This window comes from Leopardus geoffroyi, chromosome C1 (genome assembly GCF_018350155.1).
Source record: "Leopardus geoffroyi isolate Oge1 chromosome C1, O.geoffroyi_Oge1_pat1.0, whole genome shotgun sequence".
In the NCBI taxonomy this organism is placed as follows: Eukaryota; Metazoa; Chordata; class Mammalia; order Carnivora; family Felidae; genus Leopardus; species Leopardus geoffroyi.
Window position 1 is genome coordinate 215,797,254 of NC_059328.1, and position 13,211 is coordinate 215,810,464.

The 13,211-nt window shown below is 43.8% G+C and overlaps 2 protein-coding genes across 2 annotated transcripts in view; both read left to right on the top strand.

Moving 5' to 3' along the window:
• Positions 1-13,211, top strand: part of LOC123596961 (transient receptor potential cation channel subfamily M member 8-like) — a 38,972-nt gene that overhangs the window by 24,818 nt on the left and 943 nt on the right. Inside the window, exons 5-8 of the mRNA XM_045475162.1 lie at positions 73-250; positions 3,896-4,068; positions 9,876-10,050; positions 11,442-11,509. Of these exons, the coding sequence (XP_045331118.1) occupies positions 73-250; positions 3,896-4,068; positions 9,876-10,050; positions 11,442-11,509 (594 nt within the window). The remainder of the gene's footprint in view (positions 1-72; positions 251-3,895; positions 4,069-9,875; positions 10,051-11,441; positions 11,510-13,211) is intronic.
• Positions 11,446-13,211, top strand: part of LOC123599665 (transient receptor potential cation channel subfamily M member 8) — a 60,782-nt gene continuing 59,016 nt past the window's right edge. The window contains exon 1 of the mRNA XM_045481800.1: positions 11,446-11,509. The gene's annotated coding sequence lies outside the window, so the exon portion shown is untranslated. The remainder of the gene's footprint in view (positions 11,510-13,211) is intronic.

Genomic DNA, 13,211 nt, shown 5'->3' on the forward strand with positions numbered 1-13,211 from the left:
GCCCCTCCCCACAGGAGCAGGTGGCTGTGGCGACAGGTGCGCTGACCCTGCCGCCTTCCCCCTTCCCCGCAGTATATCCGGTTGTCCTGTGACACGGACGCGGAGACCCTCTATGAGCTGCTGACCCAGCACTGGCACCTGAAAACGCCCAACCTTGTCATTTCTGTGACCGGAGGGGCCAAGAACTTCGCCTTGAAGCCGCGCATGCGCAAGATCTTCAGCCGCCTCATCTACATCGCGCAGTCAAAAGGTGCGGGGTCCCCGCGGGGACGGAGACAGCGCGTCCTGGGGTTCCGCCCTGGGCTGGGCGACCGAACGAATTCCCCCAATGCAGTTCATGCGCAGAACCTAGACGCTCTAGAAGCACACGGTTAATCGCGATCTATTTAAAAGCAAGGTCCTCAAATGAGTGGGCAGACAGGGGGCTCTGGCAGGTGGTGGGGGGCGGGGGTCCCAAAGCAAACAGCGCCGAGGGGCTTCCCTGTGGGTGCTTTTGTTTCCTTGAATCAGCTAAGGTTTTCATTGTGTTGTTTCTGCATGGAAAATTTTACCCAGAACACTCTGGCGCGTCAAACAGGAAAGTTTGATTTCTTTGCTCTTTAATTTTGAGACCAGTGATGCGCTTTTGGGACTAGTGGTTAAGGCCTGGCAGGTGGTTGGCGCCAGGTAAGTGTTTAATTGAGACCAGGACAAATAGCTGTGGCTTTGTTACATGAAATATGCAGCTTTAGTACCTCCTTTCTTTTTCACTTTTTATTATGAAACATTTCAAACCTACAGAAGAGTTGCAAGAATAACATAATGAGTGTCTGTACATCCTTCCCTTAGAATGACCACTTGGTAACATTTTCTCACATTTTTCATATGGTTTTTCAAAAACAGTGACACAAGGGGCACCTGGGTGGCTCGGTCGGTTAAGCTTCCGACTTCGGCTCCGGTCCTGATCTCACGGTTTGTGGGTTCGAGCCCCGCGTCCGGCTCTGTGCTGACAGCTTAGAGTCCGAAGCCTGCTTTGGATTCTGCGTCTCCCTCTCTGCTCCTCCCCTGCTAGTGCTCTGTCTCACTCTTTCTCTCAAGAATAGGCATTAAAAGGGGCGCCTGGGTGGCGCAGTCGGTTAAGCGTCCGACTTCAGCCAGGTCACGATCTCGCGGTCCGTGAGTTCGAGCCCCGCGTCGGGCTCTGGGCTGATGGCTCAGAGCCTGGAGCCTGTTTCCGATTCTGTGTCTCCCTCTCTCTCTGCCCCTCCCCCGTTCATGCTCTGTCTCTCTCTGTCCCAAAAATAAAATAAACGTTGAAAAAAAAAATTAAAAAAAAAAAAAAAGAATAGGCATCAAAAAAAAACCCCCCAAAAACAGTCACATATTATTTTTAAAGAATCATTTGCGAGTACATTGCAGGCATCACGACCTTTAGCCCCTAAGCATGTCAGCACGAATCTCTCAAGAACAAGGGTGTTCTCTCCCATAACCCAGTACAATTTTCAAACCTGAGGAAGCTAGCTGCCCAATACTGTTATCTAAAAAACAGTCCTTATTTTAATTAATTATTCCAATATTATCCTTTTGAGAAAAAAACCGAAAACACCTTTTTTCCCCCTCAGTGGACTCCATTGAATTTAGCTTTTCATGTCAAAGCAAACTGAAAGGCTTTTGTTCATCTAGAATTGTTATCTAGAGTTTCTTGGTCTTTCAGGACATTTTGAAGAACACAGACACATTGTTTCTACAGACTGTTCCGTCATTCGATTTGATGCTTCCTCATGATTAGGTTCAGTTTATCAAAGCCTAATATTTTAGGAACTTCTTTATTAAAACTGAGGGTTGATGGGGGGCGGGGCAGAGGGGAAAATGGGGGATGGGCATTGAGGGGGGCACTTGCTGGGATGAGCACTGGGTGTTGCAGGTTAGCCATGAATCGTGGGAATCTACCCCCCAAACCAGGAGCACACTGCATATGCTGTATGTTAGCCAACTTGACAATAAACTATATTTAAAAAAATTAGTTAACTGGCAGAGCTAAGGACACATGCCTTATTTTATTTTATTTTTAAAAGTTTATTTATTTATTTTGAGAGAGAGAGAGAGAGAGTGAGAGCGAGCATGACCGGGGGAGGGGCAGAGAGAGAGAGAAAGAGTAGGGGAGGGGCAGAGAGAGAGAGAGAGAGGGAGAGAGAGAGAGAGAGGGAGAGAATCCCAAGCAGGCTCCATGTGTCCGTGCAGAGCCCAATGAGGGGCTCAAACACACAAACCAGGAGATCATGACGTGAGCCAAAGCCAAGAGTGGGATGCTTAACCCACTGAGCCACCCAGGCGCCCCCACACGTCTTATTTTAGGTAAGAGTTTTTCTTTCAACATCAAGAAGAAACTGGGCCGTTGTCCTCATTTGTTCTCAATTTCCTGACCCACCAGGGGGAGCTACAGTAGGTGCTTACTCTGGTACGAAACTGAGCAGGTCACTTTCCTTACTACTAAGTCCTGAACACACGTCATTCATTCAGAATACTTACTGAGCGCCTGCTGTGTGTCAGGAATTGTTGTAGGTGCTGGGACTACAGCACCAAAATGGACAAAAGTCTCTGGCCTGAGAACATCCAGGGAGGTGAAGGGGTGGGGGGCCCGGACTGCACGTGGACAGTCTCGTCCTCTGCGTTGGCCGTGTGGAGGCTGCTTCACTTGCCATTGCCTGGATTGAAAGGGGGAGGTTGATGATGAAAATCTGTCTCAAGGAAGGAGATTGGGTGCCGAGGGTCTGGAGTTCACATCCTCTGAGAAGTGGCTGCAGGAATTGGGTATGACAGTCCTAAGGACCATGCTGCATTTACCTAAAAATATGGGAAGGCCTTTTATGTGGAAGGTGAGTAAACTCATTCCTTATCGCTAAAGATAGTAGTACAATTAGAGAACGGAGACAGGGGACGCCTGGGTGGCTCAGTGGGTTAAGCGTCCGAATCTGGCTCAGTTCATGATCTCACGGTTCGTGAGTTCGACCCCCGTGTCAGGCTCTGTGTGGACAGCTCAGAGCCTGGATGGAGCCTGCTTCAGATTCTGTCTCCCTCTCTCTCTGCCCCTCCCCCGCTCGTGTTCTGTCTCTGTCGCTCGCTCTCTCAAAAATAAAAATAAACATTAAAAAAGAGAGAGAATGGAGACAAATAGGGAACAAAGGGACCTTCTAACAACTGGGGGCGGAGTGAGCCTTCCATCACCAGAACTAATCAAGAGATGCCCGTGCCCATCCTCAGGCTGGATTCCTTCATGGCTAGCATGTTAGACCGGGGTCACTTCCGACTTTAGGTTCGATCATTGTGCCAAATAATATTTTATAAGTATTTTCTGCATTTCTTAAAAAACCAAAGCAGGACGAATGTGCAAAGCCCTTGACACTGTGAAGATCACCAAATATAAACCGTAAAATACCAGTGTGCAAGTTGTATAATTATGAAGTAAAACTCAATTGTCGGCCTTAGGCTCATAGCACTGGGGTAGGAGTCTGAGAGAAGAGAACTCTGCTTCCCATGGTGGCATTGCCTCACCTGCTTGCAGGCTCAGGCCCGGCATTTATTATCCATAATAAGATTTACCTGAGAAGCTGGTTAAGGATGTAGATTCCCTCGGCCCCTCCCATTCCCCCTGGAGACGCTGATGCTTAAGATCTAGAGCGGTTCCCAGAATCTGTGTCTTTCTAAAAGCAGCATCTTCTAGAAACGCCTCCTGAGACCCTCTTTTCCTTCTTCTCCATACGGTCGGCCCTTGGCAAGGCCCATTATAAGGTGTGGCTGGCAGTGCTGGGCCCTGGTGCTCGCAGGGTGGAGGCTTCTTTGGGGGTGTGTGGCCACAGGACAAGAACGATACTCAGAGCCAGCTGAGCATTTATCTGCTCTCTTCCCTCGTTGACAGGTGCTTGGATTCTCACTGGAGGCACCCATTATGGCCTGATGAAGTACATCGGGGAGGTGGTGAGAGACAACACCATCAGCAGGAATTCAGAGGAGAACATCGTCGCCATTGGCATAGCGGCTTGGGGCATGGTCTCCAACAGGGACACCCTCCTCAGGAATTGCGACGCTGAGGTATGGAACAGGAGGAGGTCTGTGAGGTCACACAGGAGAAAGACCATGGCCTGGGGCTCTGGCCTGCCCACTGGGGCTCTGTGATGGAGCTAGCTCATGGGGAGGTCGGCCTTATAAGGAGCACCCTTGGGACTGACAATTAAAAACAAAGAGGACACGATCAAGGAATTCCTGAGAAGGAGTTACCAATGGGTGCGTTTTGTTCATTAAAATTTCTGCCTGGCAATATCGTGTTAAAGTCAGGCTCTTTATTCTTTATAGCTGTGACCTGAGTCTGTCCCAGGAGGGCTTAAGCTCTGGCCACCATACCCTTATTGCTTGGCTACATTCACAGAATTGAAATCAATGCTGTGAACCCTGGTTAATTTGGGATTAAGAGGGCTGTGAATAGTTCTCCCCTCAGAGTTTCCTGAGAGCATATTTAGAGAGTAATCAATACACATTTCACGTTCTAAATACAAGGTAGACCTATGAGGTTTTGTATCAAGCATGGAATTTTGAAAACAGCATTTCTAGTGAGTTGAAAACCTCCTCAAGCAATAGGTGATGTCTGTCTAGAAGCTTTGGGCCAGATGTTCAGAAATCCCAATTTAATCTCTACCTTCTCCCACTTGGGGCTCCTTAGAAGTTTAGGTGGAGTTTTAGAATTACTCTGGTTCTTTTTATTTTTCTTTAAATGATATTACATCTGTATTTTTGAGGTGTAGAAGGGACCGAGGAAAGCGAGGAGCCATTCCGGAGAATCTTCCAGGAGGCAGCCTGGTGGGGTGGCTGGAGGATGGGCTTTGCACACAGAGTAGACTTTTTCTAGCTACATAGTCTTGAGCGAGTTCTCTTTGAATTTTTATAATAATAACCTTGTATCATTTTATAATAATAACCTTGTATGGAACGGAATAATTGTGCAAAGTCAATGGTAGCTTTTATTTGTTATTGCTGGACACACAGCCAGGGAAGGCAAAATCATCTCACATCAAATGCCAACTTCAGGATGAGTGTCGCCTGGTAGAATTCTGAGGACAGTGGGCAGGCTGTGTGGGAAAGATCGCATTGTTTGTCTCTCAGCCATGTTTGTCCTGGGCACCAGCTTCGTGTTGGAGAATCACCACTGTCGTGGTGGATATATTCTATATATGAATTCATAAAATCACAAGAGCAACCCCAGAAAGTAGGTACTTTATGTACCAGCTACCAATCCCCCTGGATTGGAACAACGACCACAAAAGACTTCAGTATTTCCCTGATGGCAGTTTATGAGGCCCATCCTCTATCAACAAGTAAAATGTGACATGAGTATGTAAAGATTAAACAGAGAGTTCCAATCACTTGGGAAGCAAGAAACAAACTAGCAACACCTTGCTAAATAACTATTGGGTCAAAAATGAGCTTTCAAAAAATATAATTGCAAGTCACTTAGAAAGCAGTGGAAATGAAAATATTATATGCAAGGACTAACAATATATGGCCAAAGCTGCCCTCAGAGTGAAATGCATAGTCTTATACCTTTATTAGCAAAAATAAAGAAAATAATTCAATGATATTAATGATAATCTTCACAACACTGAAACTAACTCAACAAGGAGTTAAGTGCTACTGTTACCTTCTCATTATAGATGAGAAGATTAAGGCATAGAGAAAGTAAGAAATTTTCTTTTTTTTACATGGCTAGTAAGTGGCAGAAACATGGTTCACGGCCTTTTAACCACCATCGTGTTCAAATTAATGGGTTTGAAAAATGACACTCTAACAAAACTTAAGAGGAGCAGGAAGAAAAAAAAAATATTTGATCGGAACTAAATTAGAAAAGAAAAAAGAGGAAGAATAGAAATATTCTTTATTCCCCGAAATCATTTTAACAATTTAATTTAAGGAATAAATAAAACCGAGAATTCGAACATGATAACAAATATTGAGAAAAATTGTGTGGATGTAACATATAATTGTATGCCAAAAAATTTGAAAATCTCGGAATTTATATTTTTCTGTAAAACTATAATTTTCAAAACCCGTTTCAACAAGAAGAACTAGAAAATATGACTAGATGAATTATCAGTGAACGAGCTTAAAGGGAAGTAAAAAGCTCCAAAATTGCTCTGGGCCAGATGGTTTCACCCAGAAAAAAATTTTAAAACTCTATTATTGGTTAATTTCAAAGATGTTTATAGTCTCCAACACATACAGAAGTGTGAGATCCTTATACATTGCTGGAGAAAGAACAGATTGGTGCCCTTTCTGGAAAACCATTGTAAAGTATATATCAAGCATGTGAAAACTGTTCATACTGTACTTACAAATACCTCACTAGGAATTTAATATTTAGACAAACAGATGATTAAAATATTTCTGACAATATCAAGAATTGACAGAAACCTAAAGAGCTGGGAATCTCAATATCAGAGGGATCTTCTGGTAGATTACTTTATAAACATGAAGGAAAATTGTGGAAAATAATACTTCCAAAGGTTTTCTGATGGTATGGAAAATATTTGCAGTTTTAAATAAAAAATTATGAAAGCTACGTAAATTAATCTGTGTGCCTAGGAAAGACAGAAGTTCCCTAAAGTCTTGATGGTGCTGACCACTGAGTTGTGGAATTAAGCATGATTTTAATTTTTCTTGTACTTGCCTGCATTTTCCATGTTTCCTACAGTGAGTGTGTATTATTTTTAAATACTCAAATCATAGCACTAGTTTGTATTCCTTTTATGTGTCTGTTAATGATAATCTCTGGTGATCCAACACATAGGATCTTGTGGTTGACTTCTTTGTTTCTTTTCTGTCTTCCCTGAAAAAGAGTGTTTGGTCTTTTGTGGAAGTTGTTTACAATAACTTTGTTGACCGGATCTTCCTTTGTGGTCTCTATTCGTGGCTTACAACCCCCTCTTCCTAGTAGGCGGGCTATACCAGGACCCGGACTTAGCTGGTCTGAAACAATACCACATTTCACAAACACTGAAGTTTTATATATTTTGAGGATCTCTTTTGGGCTTTTTCTCATTTTCCATCAGCTGTTTTTTCTTTTTTCTGGAGTCAGTGCTACACTTTCCAAAGTAGTGTTGCAGTACACATGCATGAAAAAGGAGCTCACGCCTCTCATTATTCTTGGTATTTACACCTTAAAATCCCTTTGTCAGGCGTGCCTGGGTGGCTCAGTCCGTTGAGTTTCTGACTTTGGCTCAGGTCGTGATCTCACGGCTCTCATGAGTTCGAGCCCTGCATCAAGCTCTGTGCTGATAGCTCAGAGCCTGGATCCTGCTTCGGATTCTGTGTCTCTCTCTCTCTGCCCCTAACCCACTTGCATTCTGTCTCCGTCTCTCTCTAAAATAAATAAACATTAAAAAATTAAAAAAAAGAATAAATAAAATCCCTTTGTCAAAGCACAACCACAAAGACAAACCACGAGGCAAAACAACACAATAAAATTTCATACTCACTGAGTGGGAATCATGTTAAAACCTATAATCTGATGCAGGAAAATTGAAATTGTTGTAATATCGAGTCTCCTTCCAATGATAGGATATCTCTCAGTTTCTGCAAGTCTGTGTCTTTGAGGAAAGTTTTACACTTTTCCTCATTAAGACCTACATATTTCTTCTTAATGTTATTTCTAGTGATTATGTATTTTTGTTATTATTGTGAATGAGGTCCTCATTCAATGTAATTTTGGAGGCCGTTTTTTATATAAAAAGGGATTTATTTGTTGTTTTGAATCAAATGTTTTATGAATTCGTTTTTTTCAGTAGATTCTCTGAGTGTTCTATGTTTGCGACTATATTACTGATAAAAGTGTTACTTCTAAATGCAACTCTTCCATTTAATTATATCTTGCATTTTTTGCTTGTATTGATGCCTGGGCTAAAATGTCCAGTGTGATGTTAAATACCAATGATCATAGCAAGTATCCCAATGGGCATTCAAAATACCTGCTGTCATGGTGGTAGGAACGAGGCTAGTATTTTCACCAGTAAATAGGATTTGGTGAAAGCTTCAATATACATGTATTTTCAGAAAGTATCATAAGGCATCATCCTTTTATTTCCAGTTTATAACTTTTTTTAACATTTATTTTTGAGAGACAGAGCGAGACAGGGCATGAGTGGGGAAGGGGCAGAGAGAGAGGGAGACAGAATCCGAAGCAGGCTCCAGGCTCCGAGCTGTCAGCACAGAGCCTGACGCGGGGCTCGAACTCACGAATCGCTAATCATGACCTGAGCCAAAGTCAGCCGCCCGACCAACTGAGCCACCCAGGTGCCCCTCCAGTTTATAATTTTTTAAATCCAGAGTGAATGTTGGGTACAAAGTGTCTTTTTGCATCTATTGGGTTGGAATTTTCCCCTTGAAGCCACAATCTAATGGACTTAATCTTAGAAACAATGCTAATTGTTCCTTAATAACCTTAACTGGGTTTAATCATCCAATGCTTTGTTAGGAGTTTGGTATCCTTATTCATTAGAGAGTGTGGTCTTTGGCTTTTCCTTGTGTGATTCTTCCCTTGTTGAGATTTTGGAATTAGTGTTATGTTCTGGAAGAATATAAATGGAATAGGAATGATTTGTTCCAGGAAAGTTTACAGGGCTCCCCTGTCAAGTGCCCAGAGCCCTGTCTTGCAAATATTATCCCATTTGTCATTTCCAGGACTCTCCTGATTGGAGCTCCTGACTGGGCCAGGACCACTTTCAGAGGAGAACTGTAATATTTGGATTTTGTTTTCATTCTTCTTTTGTTCTGATTGAATACATATGGTGTTACTAGGCAGTAACCTTCCTCTCCCTATTGAATCATCCCTTATAAACTTTGCTTATATTCTTGGAGTTCAGATTGACCTTTTTTTTTTTTTTTTTTTTTTATAAGAGACAAAGTGACGGAGAGCAAGAGAGAGAGAGCGAGAGTGCATGTGTGTGAGTAGAGGAGGGGCAGAGGGAGAGGGAGAGAGAATCCTAAGCAGGCTCCACACCAGCTCAGAGCTTGACGTGGGTTTCCATCTCACAACCATGAGATCATGACCTGAGCTGAAATCAAGAGTTGGACGCTTAACTGACTGAGCCACCCGGGCGCCCCAAGATTGAACATCTTTTAATGCAACCCTAATACTCTAAGAACCAAACACCTTCGAATGGAACATGAAGGTCAGAAATTCCTTTCTTCATGCTACCCCAGCACTTGTTTATTGTATGGAATTAAGTGTTAGGACAAAATATCTCTTTAATTGCCTCAGTTTTTTGGCCTTGTAACTATGGGCTTCTAAAGAGCAGAGACTCCATCTTGTTCAATTTCTACTCCATAGACCCTGGCAAAGGTCTTGGCATGTGATAGATTCCAGACAAATATGTATGTGTGTGTATCAATGTCTACCTGTATCCCCCCCACACAAATATAAATAGTGTATGTATGTGTGCATGTGTAGATACATACACACACTCACAGATTTCTGTGTGTGTATCTGGATACAAACACACACACACAGAAACACACACACACTTCCTGGAATGCTATCAGTTTCAATGAGTTTACACAAATGAGCACAGGTCAACGGAACAAGAACTAGATTGGAAATGTGATCCTTACACGGTCACTGGCCATTTATGTGACAGCAAGTAAGTGACCCCGCCATTTTGAACCCTCATTTCTTCATGTTTAAAATGAAGCCCTGTTCCATAAGATCTCCAAGACCCTTCTGCATTTAGGACTCTGGGAGGAGACATCAGTATAGTTGAACCTGAAGGGTTAGCCTTAATATTGACATATAAAAATGCTATCCTGCATCTTGGGCCACAAATCTCAAAGAGAAGTTTCTCTGTACTTTTCAGGGATATTTTTCAGCTCAGTACATAATGGATGACTTCAAGAGAGACCCTCTGTATATCCTGGACAACAATCACACCCATCTGTTACTCGTGGACAATGGCTGCCATGGACATCCTACGGTTGAGGCAAAACTGCGGAATCAGCTGGAGAAGTACATCTCTGAGCGCACTATTCAAGGTCAGGATTTAGAAAGTGGACTTTAAGGGAACAATGCAACAATGGAGCAAAAGCCTTTATTTGCCATGTCGAGTGGCAAATTCTCTCTGTCTTCCCACTGCTGAGATGCTGGTGTTGAGATGTGTCCTATTATGGAACCAGAGTACGTCATGATGTAGTAATAGACTCGGTAACAGGGATGCTTTGGAGGTGTTCTCAACCTGTGTCCTTTTTCAGTGGGGCACACATGAAGGAAGGCATTTGTATTGGTAATACTCCTTCTGGAGAGAACACATAGTCATGTAAAGTTTTCACCCCTTCAAGAAAGCACAGGATTATGCAGATTAGTGAGAGTGTAATTATTTTAAGGATACACTTGAACCTGGCAAAACTAAATCATTCACAGACGTTAGCCTTTTAAATATCAGTAAGGAATTGCAATACGACCCATGTCATGCTGTTGCTGGCTTGGGCACAGAGACACATCCGTCATGGTCAGTGGGTAGGTAGTCATTCTGAGATCTGCAGCCATCACCTCACACCCTGTATTCAGTCTGAGGTCTGCGGCCATCACCTCACACCCTGTAGTCAGTCTGAGGTCTGCGGCCATCACCTCACACCCTGTAGTCAGTCTGAGGTCTGCGGCCATCACCTCACATCCTGTAGTCAGTCTGAGGTCTGCGGCCATCACCTCACACCCTGTAGTCAGTCTGAGGTCTGAGGCCATCACCTCAACCCTGTAGTCAGTCTGAGGTCTGAATCCATCACCTCACACCCTGTAGTCAGTCTGAGGTCTGAGGCCATCACCTCAACCCTGTAGTCAGTCTGAGGTCTGAGGCCATCACCTCAACCCTGTAGTCAGTCTGAGGTCTGAGGCCATCACCTCACACCCTGTAGTCAGTCTGAGGTCTGAGGCCATCACCTCACACCCTGTAGTCAGTCTGAGGTCTGAGGCCATCACCTCACACCCTGTAGTCAGTCTGAGGTCTGAGGCCATCACCTCACACCCTGTAGTCAGTCTGAGGTCTGAATCCATCACCTCACACCCTGTAGTCAGTCTGAGGTCTAGGGCCATCACCTCACACCCTGTAGTCAGTCTGAGGTCTGAGGCCATCACCTCAACCCTGTAGTCAGTCTGAGATCTGAGGCCATCACCTCACACCCTGTAGTCAGTCTGAGGTCTGAGGCCATCACCTCACACCCTGTAGTCAGTCTGAGGTATGCAGCCGTCACCTCACACCCTGTAGTCAGTCTGAGGTCTGAGGCCATCACCTCACACCCTGTAGTCAGTCTGAGGTATGCAGCCGTCACCTCACACCCTGGGGGCTCATGGAGCAGAAGCTCCTGGTCTACCTCTTCTTGAAGTAGATGAGTGCTTCTAATGAGTACGTTTTACATTTTATGCCTTACAGATTCCAACTACGGTGGCAAGATCCCCATTGTGTGTTTTGCCCAAGGAGGTGGCAAAGAGACTTTGAAAGTGAGTCTTGGTTTGGTTTTCTAGAAGATTGATCAATAAGCAAACCCAGCAAATTTGCATTTTCAGGGCTTTGGGGCTTGTGTGGTCAATTTCTTTTACTACAGCAAGTAGGTAGTATTCTCTTAGCCACACAATGTTCTCTAATATTCCAGAAGAGGCTTTGGAAGAACATGAATAGCCTGTATACCTAATGTTGGCTTTGGCCGTCAGCCCACCAAGGAGAAGGGTTGACATTAACTCCTAAGACAGATCATAAGCAGCATGTATGTTGGAAAACCATGGTTACCCCATGTGCGTGGAGATGGGCTGTGATCATAAACACACAGGTTGCCCCCAGATCAGGATTCCCAGACCCACCAAAAGCCCATCCACATGCTTCCTGGGCCTGCAAAGACTCCACCCACAAGAAGGAACCCCAAACCCTAAGTGACTCTGAGATCACAGAAACTTCCTGAACAATTCTACACTTCCAAGTTGAGCATTCAAGCAGGAATTCTGCTTCCCACCCCATCCGTGCAGACTTTGGTCTTACTGAGAGCATCTTGCCGGCAGCCAGGTATCTGCTTGACTTTAGAATGCATCAGTGTTATCGCATTTTTGTTGGTGTCTCAAGGCATGCACGTCGTGCTGAAGATGCCTAGTTGTAGGAATAGGACTTCACAAGAAAGTGATTTTCAACTCCTCCTTTTAATTAATTTCACATTGATTTCCTGCCCCCTCATTTTCCAAACTATTCTGTGTAGATACTACGATTCTTTATCTTCCACTTCCCTCCCAGAGCCTCCTCCCGGCGTTACAAGTAATTCCTGGCCAAGTTGTGGAATCATAACCTAGCACTTCTCTTTGTTTATGTAACAATGGCCTTCTCATTCATTCATTCATTCATTCATTCATTCATTCATGTGTATTTATTGAGCACCTGCTGTAAGATCTGCTACTGAGACCATTGGTAAATGAAAATTTTTCAGGGAAAGCCTTATCAGGGAAACATAAACGATTTTTTTTTTCAATATGAAACTCTCAGTAGGTGACATACACTCGCTTTAAGAGCAGAAGAGGAAGAGAGAGGAAGAGAAAGTAATTGAAAGATGGTTATGTTTGTTATCTCTCTCTCAAATTTTAGATTTGAAATTCTGATTTCCAGAGGGCCACTACAGTTCCATGGCATTTTCCCTGAGCACCTGTGCAGCCAGTAACCATGCCCAGAACAGGGACAAGAGAGAGGAGGGACAGCTCCCTGTCTGATCACCCCACTCCGGCCCCAGCATGCGGATACCTGCCCGCAGGGCAGGTAGTGGGGTGCAGAGCTGGGAACACCCTGGTGTCTGCCCCAATGAGGCACCACACACTCCATGGGTGACATGTTCTCCGTGAAGGCATTCAGTGTCTCCTAAAGGTTGGGGACTCAAAGTTTCTTCTGGGCATATATATGACTTTATCTTGCCATCAAGTGAATTAAGACGCTGAAGAACGATTCCCCTCTGCCAGCCTCTGTGGAAATAAAAGTGTGGTGCATATTTATATAAGAAACAAATTTAATTTTATTCTCTTTTTGTAAAAGGGGCAAGGAAAATGATTTGGGAATTCTAAGGGAAATAGGTGTCAACATAATAGAAAATATGTAGCTGTTTGAACGTATTTTCATACTTCGTGAGTATGAATATTTTTAACCCATGTCACATAAGCTGTCAGTGATAATATT